This window comes from Pogona vitticeps, chromosome 2 (assembly GCF_051106095.1).
Source record: "Pogona vitticeps strain Pit_001003342236 chromosome 2, PviZW2.1, whole genome shotgun sequence".
In the NCBI taxonomy this organism is placed as follows: Eukaryota; Metazoa; Chordata; class Lepidosauria; order Squamata; family Agamidae; genus Pogona; species Pogona vitticeps.
This window is the reverse complement of record NC_135784.1, coordinates 170213790-170226527: the sequence shown is the minus strand read 5'-3', so window position 1 is coordinate 170226527 and position 12738 is coordinate 170213790. Positions and strand designations below refer to the sequence as shown.

Sequence of the window (12738 nt, the reverse complement as noted above, 5' to 3'; positions counted from 1 at the left end):
CATCCCCTAAACTGGTGCATGGTGCAAAAAAGCTAGGGGACCACTGATGTAGGGGACAGAGTGATGGACTCTGGAAAACAGGGTTTGAATCCCCACTTGGCCATGGAAACTCACTGTGGGTGTGGAACTGGTAAAACCACTCCTCAAATTTCTCACTTACCTTGAAAGCCCTATTAGTGGCAATATAAGTTGGCTCTGATTTGATGGCGCGGAACACACATAGCACACAACTTATTTAAATCCCACAGGCTTCCTGCTCCCAAAAATTGTTTAAGGGGAAGAAGAAGCCACAATGGGGATTTTATAGGATCTGAGGCAGGAACCCAGCCTGCTCAGAAACATATCTAAAGTTCCTGCCTCGTTTAGTTCTTTGGATTAATTTAATTCCACAGGGATGAATGTAATGTAGTAATTAAGTAAATGAGCTGCGAGGTTGGTAGGGCAGTTCACTGACTCAAAATTTACCTCAGCAGTGAATTCTCCAGGTGGTTTTAGACAGGCCACTCCTGGGCTCAGCTCCTTCCTACTCAGCCTCATGATAATAAAGGAACTTTTGCTCAACTCCTTTGTATTTCAACAGTTCTCAAGGAAAGGCTGAGACGGACGTGTCTCTCTCATTTTTTAATGTTTCGGTTCTTGTCCTGGTCCCACCAATCCACTGAACATTTTGGTGCAAGTAGTGATAATATGGCCCAGATAAGAAAGTGCTTGTAAATGAGGGCAGCTTGTGTCCCTCCTGTGAAATTTTGGGTCAGGCCCCCCCACCCCGCCCTGTGTCCCAGTCCATGAGCTACACCTAGTTGTAAGGCTTGCTATTAAGAATTAATATAAAGTGATTTGAGCTTTCAGGCAGGATTGCAAAAGTTCAGAATCACGACAAGCTACTAATCTGTTTCTCAGCTGGACAGTTACTCGTTTTGGGCAGACCTACAGCTCTCAGAAGCACTTTGCATGACCACTGGCTATGATAGTTGAGCAATCCTGGGAGTTAAGTTCCTTTTAAAAATAACTTCTCTAGGCTCAGTCCAGAAGGCCTATTCTCATTGGCTGCTCCACAGTCATAAGTGGAAAAATTATTTCTCAGCAGTGTTATCTTTTAAGTGGTGAGGCTGGAGAACAGAAATCTTCTGTATGCAAATCATCTGTTCTTCCACTGAACTAAGGCATTTTCTGAGCTCAGCATCTCATCCTTAGCTACCATACAGCTTTGGACATAAGTGTTTCATGTTTTTGATCATATTTATATTCTTCGATCTCTGCTACGAGACTGAGGGAAAGCTAACCTGTAGAGCAAGAAAAGCTGAGGCCTGAGTGAATAAAACATTGTTTAAATGTTATATTTTGCACATGGCAGGACAGAAGCACAATCTTGCCAAATACAGAACACAATCATTTTTAAAATTATTATTTTTTAAATATTATTTTATATAGGACCCGTGTTTTACAATCTAGACTCTCCTTCCCAGTCACATTCTTGGATAGTATCCCAGAATTCAATTCACCATATTTAAAGATGCAGCACAAAAGGACTTTGCAGACTGTTCGGAGTTTCATATCATGGTGTGATCAAAATTCAGCAAGGTTCAGTCTTGGACAAATCCAGGGTTAAAATTCCAAACAGTAGAGCAGCTGTTGTGCCAAGTTTCCTGAAATGCCTCAAGAGAAATAAAGCAACCCAATCAACATGGAACAGATCCACCCCTTTTCTGACTTTACTCTCTTTTTCATAAGCAAAAAGACCTCTGACACGCTGACCTAGCAGGCAAAGGCGCACCAAGCTGCCTATATAACAACAGTCACGCATGGACAGTATGGATGGTACAAGGAAGCCAAACCAGAGCGGTATGTGCTTCTGAGGAGCAATTATGTGGAGTCCTGATTACTACGAGATACTTGCCCCTCCTGATCCTTACATGCCCTCCCTGCACTCAGTTTTGATCAAACTTTCCAAAAAACATTGCAAAGTCTGGCAAGCAATTTGTTTTGGAAGCAGATGGAGGACATTTGGATTTGGGCCAATTTAGTCCTACAGAGTTCAACAGGATGGGGAAATCTTTTGCCTTGTAGATGTATTTTGAAATACAACTCTTATATTCCTTGATTCCTAGCCATGCTGGCTAGGGTGTCTAGTAATTAAAGTCCAAAACGTTCAGAGTCCGAAAGATGTCCCAGCCCCAGGGTTAAGGGTGCCACCATTTAGTTTCAGATGTGCTACCTTGCTTCCAGACAAGGAAATTCATAAGGATACTAGAATCTGGCATAGTATTTTATTTATAATATTAACAATGATACTCAGTAATAAGGTTCTCTGAGCAGCCCCACAAAGCTTATAAAAGGTTAAAATGCATCAATAATAGTCTTTTTTTAAAATGGAAAAATGGTATTAATAAAAAATTTAAAAACCAAGCAGTATGGAAAATAAGTCAATGAAATAAAACTCTCAAGTAAAACCTAACTATCTGATGAGATTTTTAAAGGTGGAAAACATGAAGGAAAATAAAAAGGTCCTTCCCTACTGACATTTTTTTGGAACTATGGTGGAAAGGAATTTTACTTCCACTGACTCTTGAATGCAACAGGCGTTGTTGTTAATATTTAGGAGGCCACAGCTGTAGAGAATAACCTACCCTGTGTCTTCCTCCAAATCTCATTAACATTGACCAGGTTAGCCTTCTCAGTTGATAAACAGTTTTGCTTGGGACCAATCTAGCATTTAATAACACAGGACCAGTCTGTTTAGACCAGTGGTTCTTAACCTTTGTTACTCAGGTGTATTTGAACTGCAACTCCCAGAAACCCCAGCCAGCAGAGCTGGTGGTGAAGGCTTCTGGGAGTTGCAGTCCAAAAACATCTGAGTAACAAAGGTTAAGAATCAGTGGTTTAGACTATGGGGTGGCCGGCCTGTGGTCTGAGCAGAGGTTCCTGCAACATTTCAAGGGAAACAGTGCATCCAACTCAGGGGGACATGTTTTGCTGGCTGGGTTGGTAAGAGACCCAAAAAGTGGATGTTCTCTGTGGGATATTCATGAACAATGGCAAGATTTTTTTGCTTAGGCTTCACTCCCCCACTTCCCCGCTATATGGTATAAATAAAAAAAAAAAGCTGGCTGGATAGCTCAGTGACTGAGGTTTCTGGCTGCAGAGCCAGAGGTTGGGAATTCAATTCTCCACTGTGCCTCCTGGGAGGGAAAGCCAGTCTGTGTGGTCTTGGGCAAGCCCTCGGCCCAGAAGAAGGGAATGGCCTACTATTTCTGAGTATTCGCTACCTGGAAAACCTTGAAAAGGGTCACCAGACGTCAGAACTGGCTTGATGGCACATTATACTGTTTTGTTTTAATTATTATTATGGCATGAATAGGTCCAACGGGACTTGTTCACAGGAGCACTGAATAAAACCTGTGCACCCGGCATCATTAGACATGATCCCCAGGTGCATCCTTTCTTTCATTCCATGCCTTTTTAGCAATTTCCCACAGCAGAAACTAGCCCCATAATCTTCTAATTTCAGAAACTGCCCCTGTATGGAAATAAGCAGCACACTCTATTTAGTCAAGCTACATTCACAATCTGCTTTTCTTGCAGTGGACCTGAAGGTAGCGTGCGTAGCTTTTCCCCCTGTGCACTTCATCCCCATAAGAACCCTGTGCGGAGGAGGTTCAGGGGCAAAGAGGCAGATTGCCCCACGTTCACCCCAAGAACAGCACAGCCGAGGGGGGACACGAATCTGAGGCAGGTGGAAGGAGAGTGCTCTGTGCCAGCTGCCAATAAGCAAGTGGCTGGTTAAAGGGCTGTGACCAGCTGGTGCGGACATTCAAGGGGCAGCTTTACTTGAGGTATATAGATTGTTTTCTTCCATCTTGCTTGAGGTATATAGACTGCTTTCTTCCTTCACCACCTCTTTTTTGAATGCTTCCTCTCCCTTAATAGTTCTCTTCCCTCTCGCCTGCTCCGTACAGACCAGGCAGAGGCCAGTCAGCCTTCAAGGGGAAAGAAAGAGAAGAAAAATAACACTTGAATACGTAGTTTTGCTGAAATGAAAGAAAGAATTACTGCCAGTATAGGAGGCGGCAGACAGAGTCTCTAAGGGCATCTTCCGCATACACAAGAGGGTGTTTCTTTGTGTCAGATCGGGAGTAGGCACTGAAGGCCGAATAGGACTTTGGAGGGATCCTCCTTTAGATGGGAAAGCATCTGCCTCTGAGCAGGTATACTTATATGCCTGAGAATATAAAACTGATGTATCTTTGGGGGGGGGATTCTTGAGTTGGTCCAGGTGTGTCTCTGTAGTTATCGGTGCCATGCTCAGTGCTGGGGTCCACACTTTCCAGGAAGTGGACTTGGCAGTGAAAACATCCTCTCCAAATCCTAGTGGTGTAAGATTTCTCAGTGGTGATGAGTGAAATAAACTCTGCACATGCTCACAGGTACTACTTCCTTCAATGGGAAGTCTTGTGGCACTTTCAAGAACACACTTATTGAGGCATATTGTAGAAATGATTTTCTGTACGTTCATTTAATGTCAAACTCGTGGTTCAAACATTTGAGCTCCGATGGCTTGGGTATAAAGAGAGTTGCCATCATGGTTGGGCAGCACTTTCTAAATACAATATGGACTAGGCTCCATATTCTGCATGAGGAAGTAAGTATGTGTGCAAGACAGCTTCACAATGTCATGATAGCAAGAGTAGAGTCTATTGCTGCTCCGAGAGGTAAGGTCAAAAAGCTGCTCAGGGTGGCTAGCACCCTCGCTTGTGGCTATCAGCCTGTTTCATATATGCCAGGGTTTCAGCCAGTGTTGTTTCCAAAGGAGCTGAAAATGGAGTAGGTGCTGCACAAAGGTGGCAGTGGTAGAGAATAGTCTAACGGTATGATCTTCTTTTCGGAAAGTAAAATAAAACCACCTTTACTGAAGCCTAGCAGGTACTGGCTTCAGGGCTATAAGCAGGGTGGCGAAACCGGAGTTTTGCCCACAGCACCAAAATCTAGAGGTGAATCTACTGGGGACTGTTGGGAAAATAGATGGCCCTGTTCAGCACCCCCACTTGTTCTGAAAGAATAGACTTTCTTATAGGCAGACCCCACATTCTTCTCCTCTTCCTTTTTCGTGGGTTGGGCCTCCCTCTGGTGGCCGGGTGAGTGGCAGATGGTGCTCTTTGCCCTGGGTGCCACGAAGGGCTAGCTTCTGCTGAGCCTGGCCCCATCAGTTGCCCAAGTGGGAGGTCCGCTTGTGATACCCACCCACTTCTACCACGCAAACTACTTTGAGGTCCCTAATGCCGAAGAGACAGGAGAGAAAGCTTTGAAAGAAACAGAATAAATACTTACCACCTCCTGCTGACCCCTAAGACTGAGAACGCAGCTCAGACTCCTTCTGAATGCCACTGGCCCCGCCGCGAGGTCTCTTTCTTTTAACACATCTCGCCTGGCTCACGCCAAGATGAAAGATTTAACGTCGTGCACCCTGCGATCTTGCGCGTGCTTATGCATCTGGAGCAGATCTATTAAAATAAAAGGATTGCGGAGGGGGGGGGGAGACATAAGTCACGCAAGTCTTGAGCCCACCCGGTCTTCAGACGAGAAGTTCAAAACCAGCCTCCCCCCACCCCACCTTCCTCTGTGAAGAAACTCTCCTTGCCATCTTCCAAAAGCTGCTCGCCACGCCCTGAGTTCTTCAGCCACATTTTATTACCTCTTGTTTTAGAATAACGGGGGGGGGGGGCAGGGGGGCGAATGAGAGCCAGAAACTCCTTCCCCCTCCCTCAGCTCTTCCCAAACCAATTTTTTCTTCAAGAGGAGGAGGGGTGTAGGAAGAGGACCGCCATCCTCCCGTGGCGCGCGGGGTGGGCAGACTGGGATTGGTGAACTGGGGAGTTAAGGAAGCCCACCCCGTCTCTCCCCCCCTCCAGCTTCTTGGGCAGGGCTCCTGCACCTCACCACAGCCGTCTGTGTTCCGCCCTCCCGCCATCCCTGTTTTTCCTCTCATCAAGTGCAGAGTCAACTTTCTTCCTTCCTCTCCCTCGCTTTCTTGGCGCGCAATTCTCAGTGCAGCTCCGATCGCGGCGCCGGGGACCTGCTGCTGCTCCTCCTTGCTCCAGCTTCTTTAGCTTCCCGCTTCTCAGCCCGAGAGGATTCTGCCGCCTTCCTTCCTTCCTTCCTGCTTCTTTCCATGCTCCTTTTGGGCTCCTCCCGTTTCCAGCGCCCCTTGCCCTCTCCCTGATCTTCCCCTCGCCCCTCCGCGCTCTCAATGCTGGGGGCAGCTTTTTGCCTTGAACCATGAAGGTCCTCGCCTGGGTCCCTTTCCTCCTCGGCCAGTGGCTCCTCCTGCACCAGGTAAGGCGGAGACCTGCCCCGTGGTGGGAAGGGGTGCGGCGGCGGGGGCAAGAGATGGAAGGAAAGTTGGGGTGCCGGGAGACGGTCTTTGGCGCCACGGAGCCGGAAAGCTGGACCCCAAAGGAACCGAGGGGGCTGTTTAGCCCGATCAGAAAGGAAGGGAGCCACCCGGGCGGCTTTTACTACTACGGGCTCCATTGGGGACGCTTGCCTTCTTTCTCTCCCCCACAGACCCCCCAGACATCCCAAACTCCCAACTTGAACCCGGCTTTGGCTTTGGGTTTTTATTACGCTCGGCTGGAACGGAACGTGGCCAGACTTTAACGCGTGTCTCCAAACTTAGCGCGGACGGCTGCTTTCCCGCCAGGGGCAAAGGGGCGAACCGTGATGCCGGGTCTGGTCGGAGGGGCGGCTGCGAGTGGGATCCCGATTTCTTGGCTGGGGCAGAGGCACACGAGGTGGGCCGTGGGGGGTAGGTGGGGGGCTGGAAGGCGTTCTCTGGAGCAGCAGTCGAGACACCTCGCCCTGGCGGTGGCGACCCGTCTGGCGGGCGGAGAGAGGCGTGAGGCATGAATCGTGTAAACACAGCCGTCGGGCTCCCCCCGCTTCGGGTCCCCTTCTTCGCCTGCAGGCGGGGAGGCGGGGGCTGAGGGCGAGGTGTCACTCCGGGTGGAGTCGCGCCCGCTCTGCGCTCGCCTCCGCGGGGGGGGGGGGGAGAATGGCCCAACGCTGAAACCGCCGCCGTCGAAAAGCTTCCTCGGGCTCACCGGGTGCTGCGACCTTCCTGCTTCGCGCTCAGACGTTACCTCACACGGTTGGGAACACTTGGTTCAGCCTGCGCGCGCGGGCGCGTGTACACTATGCATGTATGTATGTATCTGCCTGGACATTCCGGGAAAGCCTATAGAAGCGACGCAGCCGTCTGCAAGCCGGCGAATGTAATGTTAGCGCGCCTACTCTCTCTCCCCCCCCCCGCGCCCTGTATGGATTTCTGTGTACAAATGGGCGCACGGGGCAGTGCAGCTTAAACTGGCTGGGGAGGCAGGTTTGGGGATCCAATCCTTTGTACGTGGGAACGCCATGCACGCGCGTCTGTAGTCCGCACATCGCCCGGGCGGGCGGGTGGGTGTAGTGACGAATCCGTGCAAGGGAAGCAGCGTGCGTGCGCGCGTGTCCTCCCCAATTCCAGGCGGCTTGTTCTGTGCGATGTGTTTCGTGCAAGCGCCCGAGAGCCTTTGCTAGGGTCGGCATCCCAGAGGAGAGAAGTAACTTAGCGGGTGTAGCTGGCTGGAGAGCTTAGTGGTTTCGGTATCTGATTGGGAGTTCGATTCCTCACCTGCCTCCAGGGAGAGGAGCCAACTTGTGTGGCCTTGGCCATGTTGGGTGCCCCCAGCAGAAGGTAGATGAAGAATTATAAACCACTTTTGAGTCTTCTCTGCCTAGAAAATCCTGAAAAACGGTCACCATAAATCAGCATTGACTTGATGGCACCTTATTATTATTTATTATAATTAAATGAACAGGTATAGTGGGACTTGTTCACAGGAGCATTAGTAACTCATGCGCCCAGCATCATTAGATATTATCAATAAGTTGAAATAATAATAATAATAATAATAATAATAATAATAATAATAATAATAATAATAATAATAATAATAATAATAATAATAATAATAATTATTATTATTATTATTATTATTATTATTATTAACATTATTAACATTATTATTAACATTATTATTATTCAGCCAGCACAACCAAGAATATTAACTAAAAGTCGGATTCTTTAGAAAAGCACCACTGACTAGAAGAGGGCACATCCCCCACCATCCACTACTGATCCCCTCTGTTAATGGCTGTTCATGGTCTAAACCTCTCTGCTGATCCTAAATTAAGTGGATTTTTTAGTCTTTTGTTTGTCTTTTGTTTTTGGAAGGCTGTGACCTTTTACATCTACTTTTTGAAGCTGTAATTGGAGATCTGTCTGGGTAAACATAATCAGAAATGTGTACAGGCACTGCAGAGCCCTGTCTGTTTTGATGTCATTTCTCCCACAAGACGAGTCCTGGGATCCCAGATCTCTTCTCTGGAACTGGCAAGGGCTCCTCTTGGGGAAGAGGACAGGGTGGTTGTTTTGCCAGGTGCAAGCCCTCCGAGAATTGGAAGGCTGGGGTCATTGTATTTGTAAAAGCCATATTGTCACAGAACATGCCCCTTTCTGACCTTGACACAGCCAGTGTTGCTTGTCTTCTAAGACCATCTAGTCCAAAAGGATGGCTGCCCTGAAATCCAGCATTTCTTCTCTCCTAACAGGCAGTGTGTGGCTTCTTGGTGATTTTTATTGCCCTGCTTAATATATTTGCATCCCTATAGATTCTGGCCCTAAGTGTTTCCTTCTGTCCACTCTGTCCTCATTGGTTAAATGAGGAGTCTACCTGGTCCATGAGCTGTTCCATTTGGAGGCTTGCTCCTCTCATTTATCCAGCTTAAATAGAATAGAGAAGCAGTTAAAGCAAAGTGTTATTAAATAATTGCACAGTCCTTCCCATTCAAACCTCTCCCCCTCCTACTTCTATTCCCCTGAGTTTTGTGTTTTTTAAATTCTCCTCCAAAAGCTGCCATTTAAAAGAAGCTGCTCTTTACCAAAATTTATATGTAAAAATCTAACCCCTGTGATTTGGTACTTTAGAACTTCTCTGGTTTTCCCTAGACCCAGTGAACAATAGCTTCCAATAAGGATCATAAAATTTTGATTCTTCTTTACCTGCTGCATATGCATCCGTGTGTGTGTGTGTGTGTGTGTGTGTGTGTGTGTGTGTGTGTGTGTGTGTGTGTGTGTGTGTGTGTGTGTGTGTGTGTGTAAAAAATATATTTCCTTCACAGGTAACTGGCATTGCAATTTTTCTTTTCTTTTTTTATTGCTTGTAAATCACAAGTTAAGAGCCTTGGCTTCATTTTTAATTCCCCCCCTTCTTTGTGTCTTATTTTTCTTTTTATGGCATTGTAATGTTGCTGGGAGAAATAAGGAACGGGCTCATTAAGCACCAGGCCAGGGAGAATCTGATTTCATGACAATCAATTTTTACTTTTCAATGGTTTCATGAATGCAAAAAAAAAAAAAAAGGAAAAAAAAGATATCCGCTACCACCCTCTTTTCCTCTTAAGGTGCTACATCCAGAGTTTTGCAAGGTTAGATCTAAGTAGGCTGTGTTCCTTAGGCTTTTCTTGTTCTCTTTTGCAGGAAACAGGTTCTCAGCCCCCCCCCCCCCAATTCTTCCATCAGTCTGGGAACATTGTTCTTAATCAGAGAATCCTTTGTTTTAAGCAGTTAACTAAGTGGCCTTTAAAGAGTATATATATTTTGGTGGATGGTGGGAAAGGCAGAGAGATCAAATGAATTAGGTGAGCTTTGAGTTTGGAAAAGAGGTTTAGCTACCGGGTTTTCCAGCCCCGAAACTAAAGAGAACTTTCAATGCAAGGCCTTCTTGTTTTTTGAACTAGGGCTCTCTCTGTGTGTAGAAACAATGTCAGCTTAAAAAAAAAAGCCCAGAATCTGAGTGAAAAAGCAGGCCATCCTCCAGTACGTCTTACTGGATCTGTAAATGCTTATAATTTCAGGCCAAATTAAGAGCAAGGGAATATATTATAACATGTCTTTAAAAAGACTGTGAAAGGTACCCTTTCAAAAGAAGCATCCTGTGGACTTCAGCCATTTTCACCTATTGTTTGTTTCGTTTGTGGCTCTGTGAATGTCACCTCGGTGTCCCCCTTCATCTGTTTTTCAGATTTATCACAACATTCCCTGTGTCTCCCATGTTGTTTGGCAAATGAAATTTCATGATTGTCTGTAGATACCAAACCCCCACTATGAATGCCAAGAAATAGCAAGACAAAATACCATTCTTTAGCCTGAACATTTGATTGATGTTTAAGCCCACTGGAATTCTTATTTCTTTCCATTTTTTTCTTTTTCAGTCCATCCAGCAGTAGACAAGGAAGTCTAAAACCTTGATGGTTTGGATCATGCCGTAGAATCCAAAATACAAATCTTGTAGTGCAGAAACCTGTACATATTGTGGTAGAAATCTCAGAATTACCTGATAACTCACTGAAGAAAAGAACAGCTTCCCGACGCTCTGGATATGGAAGTCAACCTAAAATAATAAATGGCCACGGTGCAACATGCTAGTACTTGCACTAATACAAGAAACTGATCTCCTATTAGTTAGGGATGTAATTCACCTTAATTAAGCACCTATTTTTCTTTAGCACATTTTTATCTTCTAAATCCAGGATAGTGCTGAAGGAGTGTCCCATTTTATCCTCACATGATGGTAGCTTATCCAAGACTGTCCAGTGAGATTACAATGTAGATGACTGGTTTCAGATTTATATCTTTTTATTTTTGTGTATTACAGAATTTCCCATTGATTCGTTAGGTCCTTTGCTGATCCATCCAGCCTAATACTGGCAGCTCTGATTGGCAGAAGCTTTCCAGGATTTGGATTCTTTACTAGCTCTACCATGAGATCCCTGGTATTCCCTTGAAATTTCCCATCTAGGTACTGGTCAGCATTGGCCCTGCTTAGCTTCCCGAAACCTATGAGATTGAATGCATTCAGGGCAGTATGATGGTTCTGCTTGCATAGAAGGTTCCTGTTTATAGCTTTGGGGAAAGACCATAGAGTGCACAGATGTGTTTCTGCAAGTTCTAGGTGAAACTCCTTAACACATGCTCACAACTGTTTCTAGCCTTAGCATTATTCAATGTTCTTATTTTTATGCAACCTATTTATTCTGTTCCTAACCTACATTTACACCCCGCCTTTTCTCAAGGCAGTGTAAACGGCTGTCCGTATCCTTACCGTATCCCTACAATTGCCCTCTGAGGTATGTCAGGCTAAGAGAGACTAACGAGTTGAGCGAAGAGAGGAATCTAGATTCCCCAAGTCCCAGTCTGACACTTCAGTGTCACCATGACACTGATTATCTTTCGCCATTGAGAAGGAACAGAGTCGCTTGCCTTCTGTCAGGTAACAATATGGGTCCACCAAGCCCAATATTGTCTCCTCAAGAGTGTTGCAGCCCTGAGTCTCAGACAGAGGTCTTCCCTACCACTTGCTCCTGAAGATCCTTGATATATCTAGAGCTGCAATTTATCATGGCTAAGACCTTTATGTCGTTTGCTTTGACATTAAGATCTTTATGCACTGGCTGCATATTTAGGTCCATACAGAATGTGAAACATCTTTTCTGAATTCCACATCAGAACAGGAGCCTCGTTTGATTGCTGTTTATATTCCAAGAAAGGGACTATTTGCTCTTCCGGGATCCATTGTCTATTTCAGGTGAGGGTTGAACCATGTTTTGCTCCCCGAGAGCAGAGATATCAAGAGAAAGAATGTCTCAGCATGAGTAGCAAACCTGCTTTGAGGACCAAAACCTGTTGCTGAAAGGTCTGTTGTCTACCACCCACAACTGTCCTCATTAGAAAGGGCATAAGTGTCCCACAAGGCAATTGCTAACAAGAGATGCCCATCAGGTGCCAGTATTCTGACATGTGACAGATGCTCCAAGGGGATTTGGCCAAAAGCCTTGTTGACTTTCAGCCCAGAGTTCCTTTCCTTCTTGATCAGCCTTCAGCCTTAATCAGCTTTCATCCTGAGAGTTTTGTCAGCCTGAGATAGAGACAACACAATATTGATTATCAGCACACTAACTGGAAGTTATTATACTGTATCTTCACATAAATATATATTTTTAAAAACAGAAGCCAGCACATTTACAAAGTTGTGTGTCTGGTACCTGAAAATTCTTTTAGGTTCTTATCCAGATATACGGTAGGTCATACTGTTTAACTACAACAGCAACTTTTGAGATATTTCTATGTAGGTATATTGGGGGAAAATGTATGTTAACAGGGACCCTACACTCTTTTAGTTTTAAAACCTGCCTGTAAATTTATTCCGTATTTGAGTACGTTTCTGTCAGTATATGCTGGGAAATGTTGGGGTGGGTTGAGATCCATAGTCTGTAACTTCTTTATAAATCCCCCAACAGTGCACCTTAGAAGAGAAGACTGCCCCTTGTCTTGAGGTGCATTCTCTGTGGCTTCAAAACAGATTACAGTATTGGGAATGTTCTTTGCTAGGGAAAAAGCCAGAAAGATCTGTTGCTTGGATTGGGAAGGATGTGATCCAGAGATTTTTGAATGAATACAACTGAACTGGGAGAAGGGTTAAAGGATGTAAAGGGATCTTGTTTTATACCTTTGAAAAACGGGAGTTGAAGAGCAAGGCTTCAGATTGCAGAAAGTCAAATTCTGACAAGCAGCTGGAGTCTGCCCATGAATAACAACCCATTGGTGATATCTAAGAAAATTGTACAGGTCGTACGTATGTACAG

The 12738-nt window shown here is 45.4% G+C and overlaps 1 protein-coding gene and 1 long non-coding RNA gene across 2 annotated transcripts in view; one reads left to right on the top strand and one right to left on the bottom strand.

The window, feature by feature from the left end:
• Positions 1 to 1206: 1206 nt before the first annotated feature.
• On the bottom strand, positions 1207 to 5690 carry LOC144586447 (uncharacterized). Its single transcript, XR_013541285.1, has 2 exons — positions 5326 to 5690; positions 1207 to 3977 (listed from the first exon to the last, which is right to left on the bottom strand). It is a non-coding gene; the product is annotated as an uncharacterized LOC144586447 (long non-coding RNA).
• A 149-nt stretch (positions 5691 to 5839) lies between these two features.
• Positions 5840 to 12738, top strand: part of NXPH4 (neurexophilin 4) — a 122265-nt gene continuing 115366 nt past the window's right edge. The window contains exon 1 of the mRNA XM_020778686.3: positions 5840 to 6330. Coding sequence (XP_020634345.3) covers positions 6274 to 6330 — 57 coding nt within the window. The 5' untranslated portion in view covers positions 5840 to 6273. The remainder of the gene's footprint in view (positions 6331 to 12738) is intronic.